Source organism: Hippoglossus stenolepis, chromosome 13 (assembly GCF_022539355.2).
Source record: "Hippoglossus stenolepis isolate QCI-W04-F060 chromosome 13, HSTE1.2, whole genome shotgun sequence".
Taxonomy (NCBI): Eukaryota; Metazoa; Chordata; class Actinopteri; order Pleuronectiformes; family Pleuronectidae; genus Hippoglossus; species Hippoglossus stenolepis.
The window spans coordinates 4,334,060-4,348,866 of NC_061495.1; the positions used below are offsets into that span (position 1 = coordinate 4,334,060).

Below are 14,807 nucleotides of genomic sequence, written 5' to 3' on the forward strand. Positions count from 1 at the left end.
AGTGTGGCACCAAAGTACTGAACTGCTCAAAAGTGACGTCAAATAATAAAACACTAGTCTAGTGTTATATATATATACTGTCACTTTTTATTGTTTGTGTGCTGGACCCTGTGTGCAGAGCTTTTTATAAACAGTCTATGGTGAAGAGTGAAGTCACAAAACCTTGTGTTCATCCTTCCTGGTTTATCTGCAATGAAGATTTAGTAGTTAAGTAGTTTTTAATTATTTAGAATTTTCTATATTACTGTTCACAGATGTGGCTTGTGTATAAGTTTGAATGATTTACTTAACTGCTGTTATTTTTTTCATACATTGCTTTTCGCGGTCTGTCAATCAAATCAACACAATCTTCAGACCCAAGTTCAAAAGCTTTTATTTTGAAGACAAATTGCCAGAGATATGCCCCCCTCACAGGTTTCAAAGTTTATTAAAATTAACATATTTAGCGTCTAAATCGTACCGAATTCGAAACTGCACTTTCCTGGGCCACAAGTAATACACGTAATAAGTGTGAAGCTGATAAGATGAATGGTTCACGAGATCTGCACATACAAAAGACGGACACACACACACACATACACACACATACACACACACACACACACATATATACAGTCCCTGAACTCATTTGTTGTTTTGCTCATGTGGTGAAGGCCACAGCATGTTATTCACATCATTTTCAAATCCCACCATTCAGTGACCCCTCAAGCCATATGGGGGCATCGTCACACACACACACACACACACACATATGTATGTGTGTGTGTGTGTGTATATAATGATCTCACCACATTCCATTAACCCAGTGGAGAGTTGCCTGGTGAGAGTAATGATGTCCTCAGCAGCAGCGTTTCAGGTGTTCAGATGACAGAGCTGCTGTAAAGGGGACGAAAGGAAATTACAAACATCCCAGTGATGTTTGTAATTTCTTATGATTGTGTGTCCTTTATTTGTTTTGTTTACTGTTTTGTTTAACAGTCGCTGCTCTCACAGACCTTGTTACCACCCTGGACTGTAAATAAAGATGGATGATGCATCTCTACTTCCTCACACTATCCAGACATGAAGCCAAAACATCGTGGAAACAGACTCTGACCTGCCGCGGTATCGAGATGCTGCCGATGCACGTAGTCACAGAACAGTCTCAGCTGTCAATCAAATAACTAATTAAACATGAAACACGAGCAGCGGAGGATACGTCAGTGTGATAAGAACTACCTAAGGTGGCAGAAAGCATCTTTGAGAAAATGAATGTGACGTGTACTTTGAGTTAGTTTGTGCCATGTCTCATCCACTAACATGGAGGAGGTGGGGCTTTTAACCTACACTGCAATACAGATATAATGAAGTGATGGGGGGGGGGGGTCAGAACAAGGTCAGAACAATATTCTAGTTCTGACCTTCAAAGGCTTTTAACTTTCCTCATAGATGAGTTCTTTTGTGTACAAAAACATTTTAATTAAGAAGATTGAATTAGATTATAAGTAAAGTCTTTTATAATAATAAGTATACAGTGAATCGGCCTTCAGAGAATTAATGTATTCAGCCTCATTTCTGATGAACATAATAATTCCAGGGACATTGCTCCACAGTTTTCTTTTCACCATTAGTTTATCATTTATTGTTCCATGACATATAAGAAGGTAAGAGTTTGTGTCAGGTTTCCAAAGATCCATCAACTCACGTCACCTGGAAAATTCCATTCGCTCATATATTCGCAGATAACAAAAAAGTTTTCAAACGGCAGCATAAATCACAGACAGTAGGTGTTCAAACCACAATCTGATGTGGAGGGTGAAAAAGATATAGAACTTATAGATAGAAAACTTTGTGTAATTTATCATACCTGGTTTATCTGCAAAGAAGCTTTTGTGTTCAGTTGCACAGATTTTATGATGAATGTTTTTGGTAAAATATAAAACTGAACTGGCTTTGTCTCTGTTCACGAGTGTGGTTTATATATGAGTTTGAATGAGTTATGTTACGGGTGTAGATTTTTTTAAATTGCATGTCGGCTATTTCAGAGGAATCAACACAATCTACAGACCCAAGTTTAGAACTTTTCAAAATAAAAGCTCTGTATTTCAGCTCGATATAGTGACTCTATGAATGTTGTTTCCATTTGGAGATCAGCACATGTCCGTGTCCGTTATGGTGAAAAGAAAAATACTGAATCGTCAAAATGATTTGGTGGGACAGATATTATTGACAGCCAGTTGTCAACCACTGGTGGAGTTTATTCGGGGACATTTCTGGGATCAGTGGTGAGATATCGGGCCTCATGCTGGACATGTAAATAACAATGCTGCAGATACGGCTTGGCCGGAGGACGATGCAACCTTCCTCCTGGTCTTTGTGTTTTCTAATGGTGGTTATATTGTCTGAGTGAGTGTTTAGATAAGAGCGTGTGAATATTCAAAATTCACCTATCTGCTCTATACAGCAGAGCTAAGTCCTGCCTGTCCCGCAGTGAGCCAAATTAATTTTTCTTGATTGTGTAATTACATTTCCGCAGGTTTGTGCGATGTTCAAGCGAAGTTAAATTGGTTTCCTTTAAAGAGAATTTGTAGACAGACAATCCACAGGCTCCACACTCAGGTACAGTCATCGCACTTGGGCGGCTTGGAAACTTTAATGCACCCGTTAGGATTTAACCACAAATACATCATAACAAAACTAAAGGAAGTAAAAGAGAATAAAAGCCATTAAACTGTATGTGGTCCATAAATAAAGATTCTGCAGAGTTAGTAAACGCTGTTAAATGACTCAGGGTGCGGGCCGGACCAATAACAACACCCACACACTGATGACAAGCCAAACAGGGACTCATCATATTGGGAGGGAGGCACAAAGTGCAGAGTGCCTTTCTTTACTAAACCACTATTGACGCTGCGTTTACTGCCTCTGACTGCAGCATCACTCCACTCTGCTCCCGCCTTCATCCACCACTAATAACCACTGATCCATCATTCACTCGGTCCCAACATAGGGCGACATCAGCTGCCACTAATACGCTAAATTAGAACAAATTAGCTCACGGGTATCGAATAGAGGAGCGTGACCCGAGACAACACAAGCAGCTGCATGGAGGGAGGAATTTAATCTTAAAATATATCGCACACAAACGCAGCCAGACCTTCACAAGTTAATTTCATCCCTTGCCACACCTCATAAAGGATCATTCTGGTGATCGCTGGTTGTTTCACTCTGCCAAAATACACACAAACACACACTCCCACACTATTTTAGAAAAATGTGAGGACTGTGACACTCAGATAAAAGGAAAGCCAAGGTCAGGAATTTGGAGCGCAGCTGTTGTGAGAGCAGAAGAAATAACATCCTGCAACATGCTGCCAGAGAGATGAGGCTTTCCACATCGGCAGCTTGCGCTAACCTTGCTTAATCGATTTCAGGGAGCAGGCAGGGAAAGTCTGGAGCTGGACGGGCTGCGAGTAAAAAGCGTCCATTCGTCTCGATGAACAGCAGCAACAGGTTTGCCTCTGTGTCAATTCATTGTAATTAATGAAGCCTCGGATGAATTTCCTCTATGTCGGACCTAGTTTTTGTTCCTGCAGAAACAAGTTTTGTCCCAAATGCTGTTTTGGGAGTATGAAGCTGATTGGTGGACTGGGTACATTGGGAATAAGATGGCATCTCTCCACGTTCATCCCACAATTAACACCCTGCTGAAGTTTCTAATGATCGCCATCCATATCTATAAAACAGGGTTTAGGACTAATTTGACTGGTCCGTGCCTGTAATTGCCCCTTTGAGGACGAATAGCAGCTCCAAACACAAAACACATTCATCCAACTCAGGGAGATTCCCCCCCCCCCAGTTGTGACACTGACAGTGTGTGTGTGGTGGTGGTGGAGGTAGAATTTACTCAGGAGGCAAAGAGTGTTGGTCCAGGAAGCCCTCTCCCCAGCTTCCTGTCCACCTGCCCACCCCCGTAATGAATCTCAGAGTGCGATGGAATTTGCTGACAAATTACTCACCTCCAGTCGCCTCCACCTCCAGTCGCCTACTTGCTTAGTCATGTGCATCACTTTGGTATTTTCCTTTGACAAGGTAAATTCATCTCAGTGGAAGTGGGTCAGGGTGCTGACGAGTGGCAGCCAGTTTGAAACCATTCATCACAGTTATGTTTGCTCAGTGTCGCAGCGTCCGGGGCAGCGGGGTGGCGTTAGCGGCTAGCGGCGCCCACAGGCCTGTCTGATCAGCAGCTGTGATACATTTAGAGCTGTCTGCGTGACAGGAGGACTCGGAGTAACACACAGATTGTGGTGACGCGCGGCGTGAAGCAGAACATTATTTACCATCAGCCATTCAACCATATTATTCTCTTATTTCATTAACAGTGCTGAAACATGTGGTGTGGATTACCTCACCACTAACTGTGCATATGTGTGTGTCCACATTATACAATCCACACTATGTTAATATTGAACAACACTACACACAAATGTGCTTACGTATATATTTAAACAGGTTTTTCCTGCTTAAATCACAGTAATACATTCACACCTATATATCACTTTTATTGGACATATTAAGAAAGTTTCTTTTTAAATGGTCAGTATGAACAGGAGGAATGAGGACAGCAAGCAAACCCTGTTTCATTGCAAAAGTACAGACTTGAAAAATTGTGAGCTCATCCTTTAATGGAGTTTTCAGTGCACAATGTCCATCATAGTAATTAGGAATGCATAATATATTAGCTTATATGTATTAATATTAACCTCAGATGGAGATGAATGTGTGATCTTTTCTTGCAACGGAAACAAAAGATAGGCTTCCTTTTATATCATTTATTAATGGAAAGTTAGAGCATAGTTTTTTAGACAAGAGCTTCTCTGTGGTGGGGTAATAAGAAAAACCTTTGTTGAGTCAAGATGGAAGATTCAAGCAGCAGTTTCCAAAAACCTCCTGGAAATATCATCTTCATTTTAATTTTAAAACTTTGCAACAAGAGAAAGTTAATAGATGTCCAGTACAAGTAGTGGAGCCAAAAACAAAGTTACTGTCATTTGCAAAAACTTCAACCTCAAATCTGTAGAAATACTTATCAGCTCATTCTCACATGCCACAGTCGTGTGGTCAAGAACGGTAGTGATTAGCCAATTAGCTAACATACAATACAGAGCAGGTCATATTAGATGCTGAATAGGCAAAAAAGCATTTTAATTGCATTTAAAATGTTAACAGAGAAAAAATAATGTTTTTTGTTGCTTCATCCATTTGTTTTATTGTTTCAAGATCTTCAAGAATCTGTGATATTTGTAATAATATATATAGATCCAGTTCACACCTGGAAGTAGAAGGTGGCTCCAGTGACCGATCGAATTTTACTTCCCTGCTCTATATGCCGCTATATGTCAGACAGGTGTGTTGTCGATGTGTGTGTGTGTGTGTGTGTGTGTGTGTGTGTGTGTGTGTGTGTGTGTGTGTGTGTGTGTGTGTGTGTGTGTGTGTGTGTGAGAGAGAGAGATACAGATTCATAGAGAGAAACAGGGGTCGGGGGCTGAGTTAATCAATGCGCTGTCAGCTCTACCATGAAATTAGATTTTGCTCATTTGAAAGAAAACAGTTGAAAATCAACAAATGGTGGTTCAAAGTGGATAATGTGGGGATGACCCACTGGAAAACACCGAGACGTTTCCAGTATGAATCATTCCTATTTGTTTTTTAAATGTTCAAACAAATGAACCTTTATTCATTGTGGGTCCGTGATGTTTTCTGTTTTCTGTTGTTCTTTTACGTGTAAAGAATCAGTCCTCCGGTTACTTCAGTTGTTTTGGTTTTGGCTGCAGCGCCGTTTACCCCTGAAACTCTACAAGTGTTTCTCCACTCCTCCCTCTGCAGAGTGGAGAGTAGATAAGGAGAGAATTCTTATATTTAAAACGGACATTATGTCCAAGTATAGACGGGAACTGAAACAAGCAACCAAATGGGCCTCTTTACAAACTACCTTTCATATAGGCAATGATTATTTTAATATATATCATTATATCAATTATATTAAGCATTGGTATATAATTAAATGAAGTGGAGGCTTAGCATGATCATGAACTCTGCAGACAGACCCTTGTAGCCCCAGAGCCACACACACGACCATGAATGATTCATAAGGTAAATTACCTACCAGAGCTTTATGAAACATAAAACCTCCACCTCTAGTTAACAACCAAACCATGCCATGCAATTTTCTCTAGGACGACTTACGGGGCTGCGTCTCTTTCAAAAGGTTCAAAAGTTCAAATTGCTGGAGAAAAATATGTAACGTAATGAAGTAATTCTCTGCAGTTTGACCCTGAGATCTTCTGAATACAGACGGCGAGCTGCAGCCTCTCTCGTTGTGCACTGCGGTCGGATGCACGTCGACTTCCTCTGTCCACCGTCGGGTTCCTCCCGCCTTGTCCCTGACCTGTGGTCGTATTGACACTGCATTGATGACACAGCCACTTGCATAACACGCCAAAGGCCTTTAAGCAAAGTGAGATGGCAGCATTGATCTCAGACTGTTTTTAATTATAGATGGGGTCGAATGAAAAAGCCCTTTGTTGTCAGTGGAAATTGGTGGTCATGTTCAAATCCTCAAGGACGTCAATGATGTGAGCATTAGTGTTCAAACATCACACCCACATTCATAGCTGCTGTCTACGGGAAATTAGCTTTTTTGTGAAATTGGAAGTGATCCAGCTGAAAGGTACTTGAGACCATGATGTAAGAACCTTCAAGCAGCTATAATCAATATCTGCAAATGAACCATGTAACCATGAAAGATTTTACTCATTTAATAAAAGTATTGATCAATATGTGGTGATTAGTGCTGATATTGTGGCGTCATCGATGTTTGAAATGTAGCCGGTCAGAGACGTCAGCTGAGTCTGTGTGTGTGTCTCTGTTTGTGTGTGTGCCAGTCAGCCAGAGAGAGAGAGAAAGAGAGAGAGAGAGAGAGAGAAAGAGAGAAGTGTGTGTGTGTGTGTGTGTGTGTGTGTGTGTGTGTGTGTGTGTGTGTGTGTGTGTGTGTACAATGTGATATCACCCTTATTTTTAAAACCGCCGTTACCTTTCCCTCAAGTTCTGGGACTATAATACAGAAGCAATGCAATATGGTTACGGTAATCAACCGATCAATTTGGCCCGGGACAGATGTGATCACTGTAAACTGTTTCTACTCTATTAGAAAAACTGTAACGACAACATCTCAATGTGTATTTAACCTGGGATTCATCAGGTTGCCACGAAGATTTGTCCAAAACCATTTGATCAGTGACATTATGAATAAATAATAATTGCTAACTGGCTCGCTGCTAAATACTATAACAAGCAAACAACAATGAGACCTGAACGTTACAAGTGTTTCTTTCTGCTTTAGCAGTGTAAGTAGACGGAGGTTTTTAAATGTGTTCCTCGATAGCCTGTCAGCGGAGATTCACTAAATCCGTCTTCCACAATATGCTCCAGGCAGCTGCTGGTTCTCATTCCAACCAAATCAAACATCTGATCTCACCAAGCTGCAACCCCCCCCCCCCACAACTGAGTCTGTTTCCCTCACTGAGTGCCAGATGCAGACGACCTAACACAACAGGCGGAAAGCAGATTGTGTCACATCAGCTGTTAATTACAGAATAAATTAAACACTCCAATTACTCTCCATGATGAGTCTCTCTCTATTATTCATATATGGAGATGCAGTTCATTCTCAGTCACTGGGCTGCAGATATAAGACACTGACAAAATGTAGATATAATTCCACAAATCTTATAAAAACAAAAACAACATCTTACAAGTATAGTGCTTGAAAAGAAACATATAACTGGAAAGATTGATATTTAATGCAATAGCTGATGATTTAATCATATTTAATATACTTATGGAACCTTATTCTTACCGTAGTTGCAATGATATGACTAAAAGGAAATGTTCACATACATGAGACCATCTCTTCCTCGATGAAGTTAATTAATGTTGCAAAATCACAAAGAGTTCTGAAGTTTTCCAATAATTTGAGTCGTACCCTTTCTGCTGCCAAGGTTGTCAATTGTTTGGCACAGGGATAATCTCTCCTTCTTTAGACACGGTGAATGTGCTGCTAAATCAATCTGGGACTTTGGGAGAGCAATCTCAAGCTGCTCGAAAACCGGGGCAGCCACCAAAGATTTGGTGTGGACCGATGGCTGAGCTGCATATAAGGTGACCTCTCGTCGCCCCCCCCCAGGAGGAACAGAGTTAATTTGCAACATGCCTAAGGGCTGAAGACGTCCCCTGTGGGCGGCTACGTCCAGTTACCAGAAGCCACTCATTTGGATGTGAGACACTGCAAGTGTTAGATCCATCGAGCCTTTTAACCTCAGCTGCACTTTGCTTTGGGACTGTGGCCATTTCTGAGAAATCTGTTAATATTAAACAAGAGGCTTAAATTGTAGTGTGGTAAATTATACAGTATTATAGTGTAGAAAAGCAGAGGCAAGGACTATTGACAGTTAACTGCGATATGGCATCAAAGGGGAGATATTATATAGTTTATATTCTTTTCAAATGTTCCTTTCTCATGTTTTTTGTGTATGTAAAATGTCTGCAATGTTAAAAAGCCCAAAGTCAACGATAAAGGGCGTTTCTCCTCGTTAAGCTCCTGAAACGCCTAGAATGGTGTAGTTGGAAAAGACCTGAATGATATCAAATCAACTGTTTTCATGATTTTATCTACAATTAATGGAAAAATCCTTGAACAGAATTAATTTGCAGTTTTCTCTGGACAATCCGCAAAAGCAATGAGTCAGGGAGGTAATGAAATACTTTAGCCAAATAAATATTCAAGATGTTGTAGTTTTTGTAATAATTTAGACACGTCTCCAACAAAATAAACAAGAAGACAAAACTTCAGGAAGTCAAGGGAAAAGAAACACAAACTTTATTCTCTCCTTTTTACAAAACATTTCAGAGTCAACCTCGATAAATAATAAATCCAATACAGATCTCCATGAAGCAAATGATCAAGCGTAAACATGATCTGACACATTTCTTCAAACAGCATTATTTATATCACCTCGGTGCTAACTTTACATTTTTTGCTGCTCTAAAGCACAGTAACAAAAAAAAAAGTTTAATGTAGCACTTAAAATTACAGAAGCAACACAAGAGAGGTGGATGGAAATGAACGATGAGATGAACGTGAAAGATCGAAGTATGACAAATTAAAAAAACAAAAAAGGCAACTGAGATGTTTGCAAATGGGTCACGATCCCTTAACTGGCCGACGCCTCGAACCTGCAAACTAATTTAATGATCAGACTCTGTAGATAACGGGAAGTTTTTCCTTTTTATTAAAAATCTTTGCACCCTCAATCAGCCATTCCTCCGTTTGTTCAACTCAAGCACATCTGGATGCAGCCAGATGTGTGCTCACGTATCGACTTGGTACGTGTGTGATGTGAATGTATAGGTGGAGCGATGTGTGAGCGTATCGCTGTCGCACAAGCAGCCTCGTTTTAACGACGACACATTACAGAGTCATCATGTGTAATCAAACCTAATCACAAGCCAAGTATCTGAGCGTAAAACCGCAATGACACAAACAGCGATGCCCAGATGTTGTTTTCTATAATTAGAGCTGGAGTTATAATGAGCCAGGCTGGGGGGGGGGGAGCAAAATGCATAAGTGTGTTTAGGTAATGTGGAGTAAAAATATCTGTTATACCTGCAATCAGTAAATCCCAGCCGTGTTGAGTTTTACTGTGAAGTGTTAGTGGAGATATACTGTATTTCTATTTCATCTTATAGCCTGAAACAGAGGAAACTCTTGCTGTAAGTTTATGCTTCATATTTAAAATGTTACAGGTTACATAACACCGTATGTATCTAGTGTACTAAAAGTACTAAGCTGCCCAACCTCATGACATTCAACACATTTAGATAAAATCACCACCAGTATCATATTCAACGGTAAGTACCTGATGTTTTTAATCCGGTGTGTAAATGTTGGTGGATAAAATACATTTTAAAATACATTCAGCTTTAGGTTGAACTGGATCTTGAGTCGGCATCTGACCATGCAGAAGTGCGACAGGGCGACTGTAGAGCTGCTTATGTTCGTGACATGTAGACTGTGGTGAAACATCCTTCATCACCGTCCATTCGGCTGCGACCCACAGAGAAAACAAGCGAGACCCCGACTCTCTAGAAGAGCGGCTCACGCAGGGGGTGTGGCCTCTGTAACCCGATAACATGGGCGCGGAAATGAGAAGACGTTCCACTCACGCACCCAGCATGGCCCGGGCTTTACAGTGGATGGCCAATGCAGAGAGTCGTACATATATATATATATGTAGAGAATACCTGCAAAGCCAAGAACGAGTGCAGGTATGTTTTCTACATGCCAAACAGAAAACCCACAACCTCTCCAGTACCTGCAGGGATTTGATGACTTCCAAACTGTAATGAGCTTCTTCGAGGAAGGAGCTGAAAAATAGATGTGATTGACTAATGAGAGTCTTGCTGCCCAGGAGCTCTTAAGCCCTTTGGACGCACTATGGGAACCGCACTCGCTAAATATGAGTGCAAATATATTCCATGGATGATTCCCAGACCGTGCATCTGATACTTAGTCGCTAAGAGATAAATAAGTAACAAACCAGTACGTGTGTGTGGAATACAGGTGAATAAAAATGCGGCAAAATCACTAACATGCAATTGAATTTCACTCTTTGCTGCAGTCGTTTTTTTTTTCATCTAATCTTTGTGTCGCGAAACTCGGAAAGAATGATATTTGTGCATTAGAGTGGATGTTTACTGGCCTTTACCCAGGAGGTACGGTAATATCACACCGGACCAGTCCAGGTCATATGCAGACTGTTCATGGCTTGTTCCATATCCCTCGCTCTCCGTTTTCTACACATTTAATATTAAAGTGAATGTGAAATACATCATGCAGATCAATCTACGGTGCAGATACAGCACAAGAGTCAAACAGGCAAACGTCTACAGGCACACGGTAAAACACCCATTTCATCACTCGTGAAATCAGTGTGAAATACAAAATATCTGGTTGATCGTGGCTTGTTGACCATCTGTGTTGAATCTCTGTACTGGTCTAAAAAAAACGTGTCAGAGTGTGACGGAGGAGGGATAACCTCGGTTTCAAATGTTACCCCGATCTTTGCATATCCTCTCAGGCGCCTGCAGGGCAGAGCGAAAAAACGTGATGTGATGTAAAAACATGAGGCGGAACAAAGCGGTGCGGCGTGTGAGAAATCAAAGTGACCTTTCAGAAACAGATACAGCAGGTGCAGATACACGTCTTTACAGATAAATACTGGAAACTATACGATTTCAAAAGTCACTTAAATATCGGGGGGTAGAAGTAAAGAAACCAGGCACAGCTGTGCCATAAGCTCAGGGGTCATGTGATGCACTGGGGGGTGTGTGTGGGGGGGTGTGGGTAGAAATTAGAGTGTGCCCATTCCAGTGACTTCAGACGTCAGCCTAGAACAGTTCAGAGGGAGATGGGGGGAGCGGGGGGGGGGGAGGGGTAAGACAGAGAAAGTAAAACAAGTGTGAAAGAGGAACTTTCGCTCCAAAGTGAAAGTTATGCTGCGGCGGCGGCACCTTTTCTTTGACAGCATACTTTTCATCATACTCGTTCACAGAGAACATCTCGGTGTCTAGAAGAGTGGGTGAAATAACCATGCAGAGCCGAGCGCCCCCTGGAAGCCATGCAGTGAACTGAACATAAAAAAAAACAACAACCAACACGTGAAAGTGTCGTGGAATCTCCTGAAAGTGTAGAAACGGTTTGCGTCCCTGACAAAAGGCGTCATTTCACTCCTCCTCCTCCTGAGAGTGTCGCTTTGTGGCAGTCGTGTTCGCGTTGCGTCTTTTTTCTTTGCTTTTCTTTTTTTGGTTGTAATTTTCGATTTTTTTTCTTCCTAATTCATTTTCTATACAATGACACAATATGACTTGATAGGTAAATGTTTCTAATATAGCAATGACAGAGAAATAAATACCATATTGTTCTCGGAAGTAAGCATGCTAAATAAATACTTAAAAAGGAACAGTTGGACATTTTGGGAAGTTCCCTTATTAGCTTTCTTTCAAACATCAACACCACTCGCATGTCTGTACAATAAAGCAAGGGTATGGTTAGCTTAGCTTAGCTTAGCACAAAGACTGGAAACAAGGGTAAACAGCTAGCTGTCTAAGGGTAACTAAATCTGCCCTCAAGCATCTTCAAAACTCATTTATTGGCGTATTAAAGCTTGTATGTTAAATTTACATAAAAGCTTAAGTGCAAAAACAACAACTTCCAGTTTCACTTGGGGTTTTGCGCCAAACCTCTGACAGGAGTTTTGTCAAATTGCCCGTTTCCTACTTGCTAAATATGCTAAACTAATCTAAGCTAACCATCTCCCGGACCTAACTTTATGCATTGGTTTAAAAAAAAGCAAATAACCATATTTCCCATTATGTCAAACTGGTTCTTAACCAAACACTGGCTACATCGATTTTTAACAAATGCCACATGTTAATCTGACTGTTACTACAGATCTTCCATTGACTGATGCTAACGTGTTACAAACAACCAAGGGGCTACATGGGGGAAAGTTCTATGGGATAACACATTGTGGTTAATTTTTGACGCTGCAGTTTTTGGTGTTAGCTTCTGAAAAGAGAAGCAGATTTATGTGGGGGTGACTTCAGGATGTTGTCATGGACGAGGGGTCATTCCACATGGCAGCCACGTCCCTGAACCTGCCATCGGAATTGTGGGGAAAGCAATAGCCATTAGTTTTCCTGCGGACCGCTTTGTGAAATCCCCCTGAAGAGGTGAAAGACATGAAAGTCCCGTTGGTGAGCATGTGGCTTCCCCCTGCGGTCTTGCAAATAACATTTGACTTTGAGGCGCAGGTTGCCTGTGGACATCAGTGGGCTTCAGTTTTCTCAGAACTGTGGATAACACATTCATTTTTCTTTGCAGGTGATGAATAAGAGGTTTCAGTGGATGAATTCGGGGGAATGGGGATAGTGAAGCACAGCAAAAATATTTTTTTATGGAAACTGTCCCTCTGAATGTTACTGGTATACAGATAATATAGAATAAGCAAATTTTTAGTCATTTATCTGGGAACATGCAATTATCTTATAGCAGAAAGTTCTTATGTGGAAAAATAACTGTGGGATCTTAGCTACATCTGCCGAGGCCCTATAATGTTTTGTGTTTTACGAATTCATTACATTATGAGCGATTTGTCCACAAACTGCGTCAAAGCATCGAACCTTTGATGATTCATTCAGTGATCATCCAAATAAACTAATCTGCAGGTTCCGCTCAAACACACAGCTGACTGCTCTGACTAGTTGTCATTGCTCCCGTGAGCCACTTATGTGGAAGGAGTGTGCTTGCAGAAACCTTAATGCATTTTCATGTCTACACTTGGTTGGAAATAAGGGACGAAAGCGATAAAGAACAACCAAGGAAAGAAAATACATAATTCATAGGCTTTTCTGTGGCTTGTCACAACTTGACAGATATTGACCATTTTCTGGCGACTCCGTGTCGAGGTTGTCAAAAACAGAAACTAAAGATTTTCTCCTTTCACAGAAAGCAGTCTGCTTGAGCCCATTTATTCAGGTGCTGCTTTTTATGTTATGTTATGTCAGAGTCCAGAAATTAAGTCTTAAAAGGTTACCTTGCATTGATGAGATACTGGGCCAGGCTGATGTTAGCGGGCGTCCCTGTGATGGTGATCTGGCGCTCAGATGAGCCCTCCATGGCGTTTGCAATTTTGATCTGCGCCCCAGACATCTGTCGAATCTCATTTATTTTGGTTCCCTGGCGTCCAATAATGCAGCCTATTAGCTGCACACACAAACAAGATAAACAGAAGGTCTTCGATCAGGAAGCATGGACACCTCCATGTTATCTTACATACAGGGACATTTACATGATTCACATTATACATTTATGTTTCACACATTTATAATACATTTGATGGGTCATGAAATGGTTTAGGTTTAGATTAAATCCTAAAGATGAGGAATAATTAAAGATCACTGTTGGTGCTATATATCTTTTGTTAATACGTTTGGAAGAACAGGATTATACATTATGCAAACTACTATTTGCAAATGTTTTTCTTATCTGTTAATTGCTATTTACCCTTCTCGATAACATTTGCATTTATATGATAAGCCATAACCTTTCCAGCATTACTCACATCATTAGGAATGGTGAGTTCATGGGTGCTGGCCGGTGGACTGGCATCCAAACCTGAGTGGAGGAGCAATGGAATAAAAAAAGAAAGAAGAAGAATTTAAATAGTAACTTTAAAAATAATATTTTTGTCATTTGGGGAAATATGTTTGTGCACTTGTTAGAGAATCGAGGATTTTGAAGCCACTCCCATAAATCTGAACCCAGCAAGGATTTCAACACAGAAATGTAATATGCGTGTATATGTTGAACTTCGCCTGAAAGTGGTGAAAGAAGAATTAAACATTACTGTGTTTATTCATGAGAACCTCCATTAGTCGTACAAATACACACGCAGGACATGATACAGACGTATGATGTAAACTGATGATGCAATTTTTAATAAGCTGTTTTATAGTGAAACCCAGTGTCACTTTTGTTTATGCCTTTCACCGGCATTTTATCAGACAGAGCCAAGAGAAAATACACATGAGAAAAAAATCAAAGAAGGAGAAAATCCACAGGGAGCATGTCATGCTGTGCCAAAAGAGAGATAAGGTGCAAGGTAGGGGGGAAAGAAAAATGTTTCTCTGGATGCAAAGAGAAGGAA

At 40.8% G+C, this 14,807-nt stretch overlaps 1 protein-coding gene across 6 annotated transcripts in view; it reads right to left on the reverse strand.

Moving 5' to 3' along the window:
* Positions 1–8,894: 8,894 nt before the first annotated feature.
* Positions 8,895–14,807, reverse strand: part of pcbp3 (poly(rC) binding protein 3) — a 36,610-nt gene continuing 30,697 nt past the window's right edge. For 4 of the 6 annotated variants that reach the window (XM_047342727.1, XM_047342726.1, XM_035175403.2 and 1 more), the window contains 3 exons: positions 14,223–14,275; positions 13,695–13,864; positions 11,495–12,756 (listed from right to left, as the gene is read on the reverse strand). In XM_047342727.1, the coding sequence (XP_047198683.1) occupies positions 12,702–12,756; positions 13,695–13,864; positions 14,223–14,275 (278 nt within the window). In that variant the 3' untranslated portion in view covers positions 11,495–12,701. The other 2 variants (XM_047342729.1, XM_047342728.1) reach the window with 1 other exon arrangement.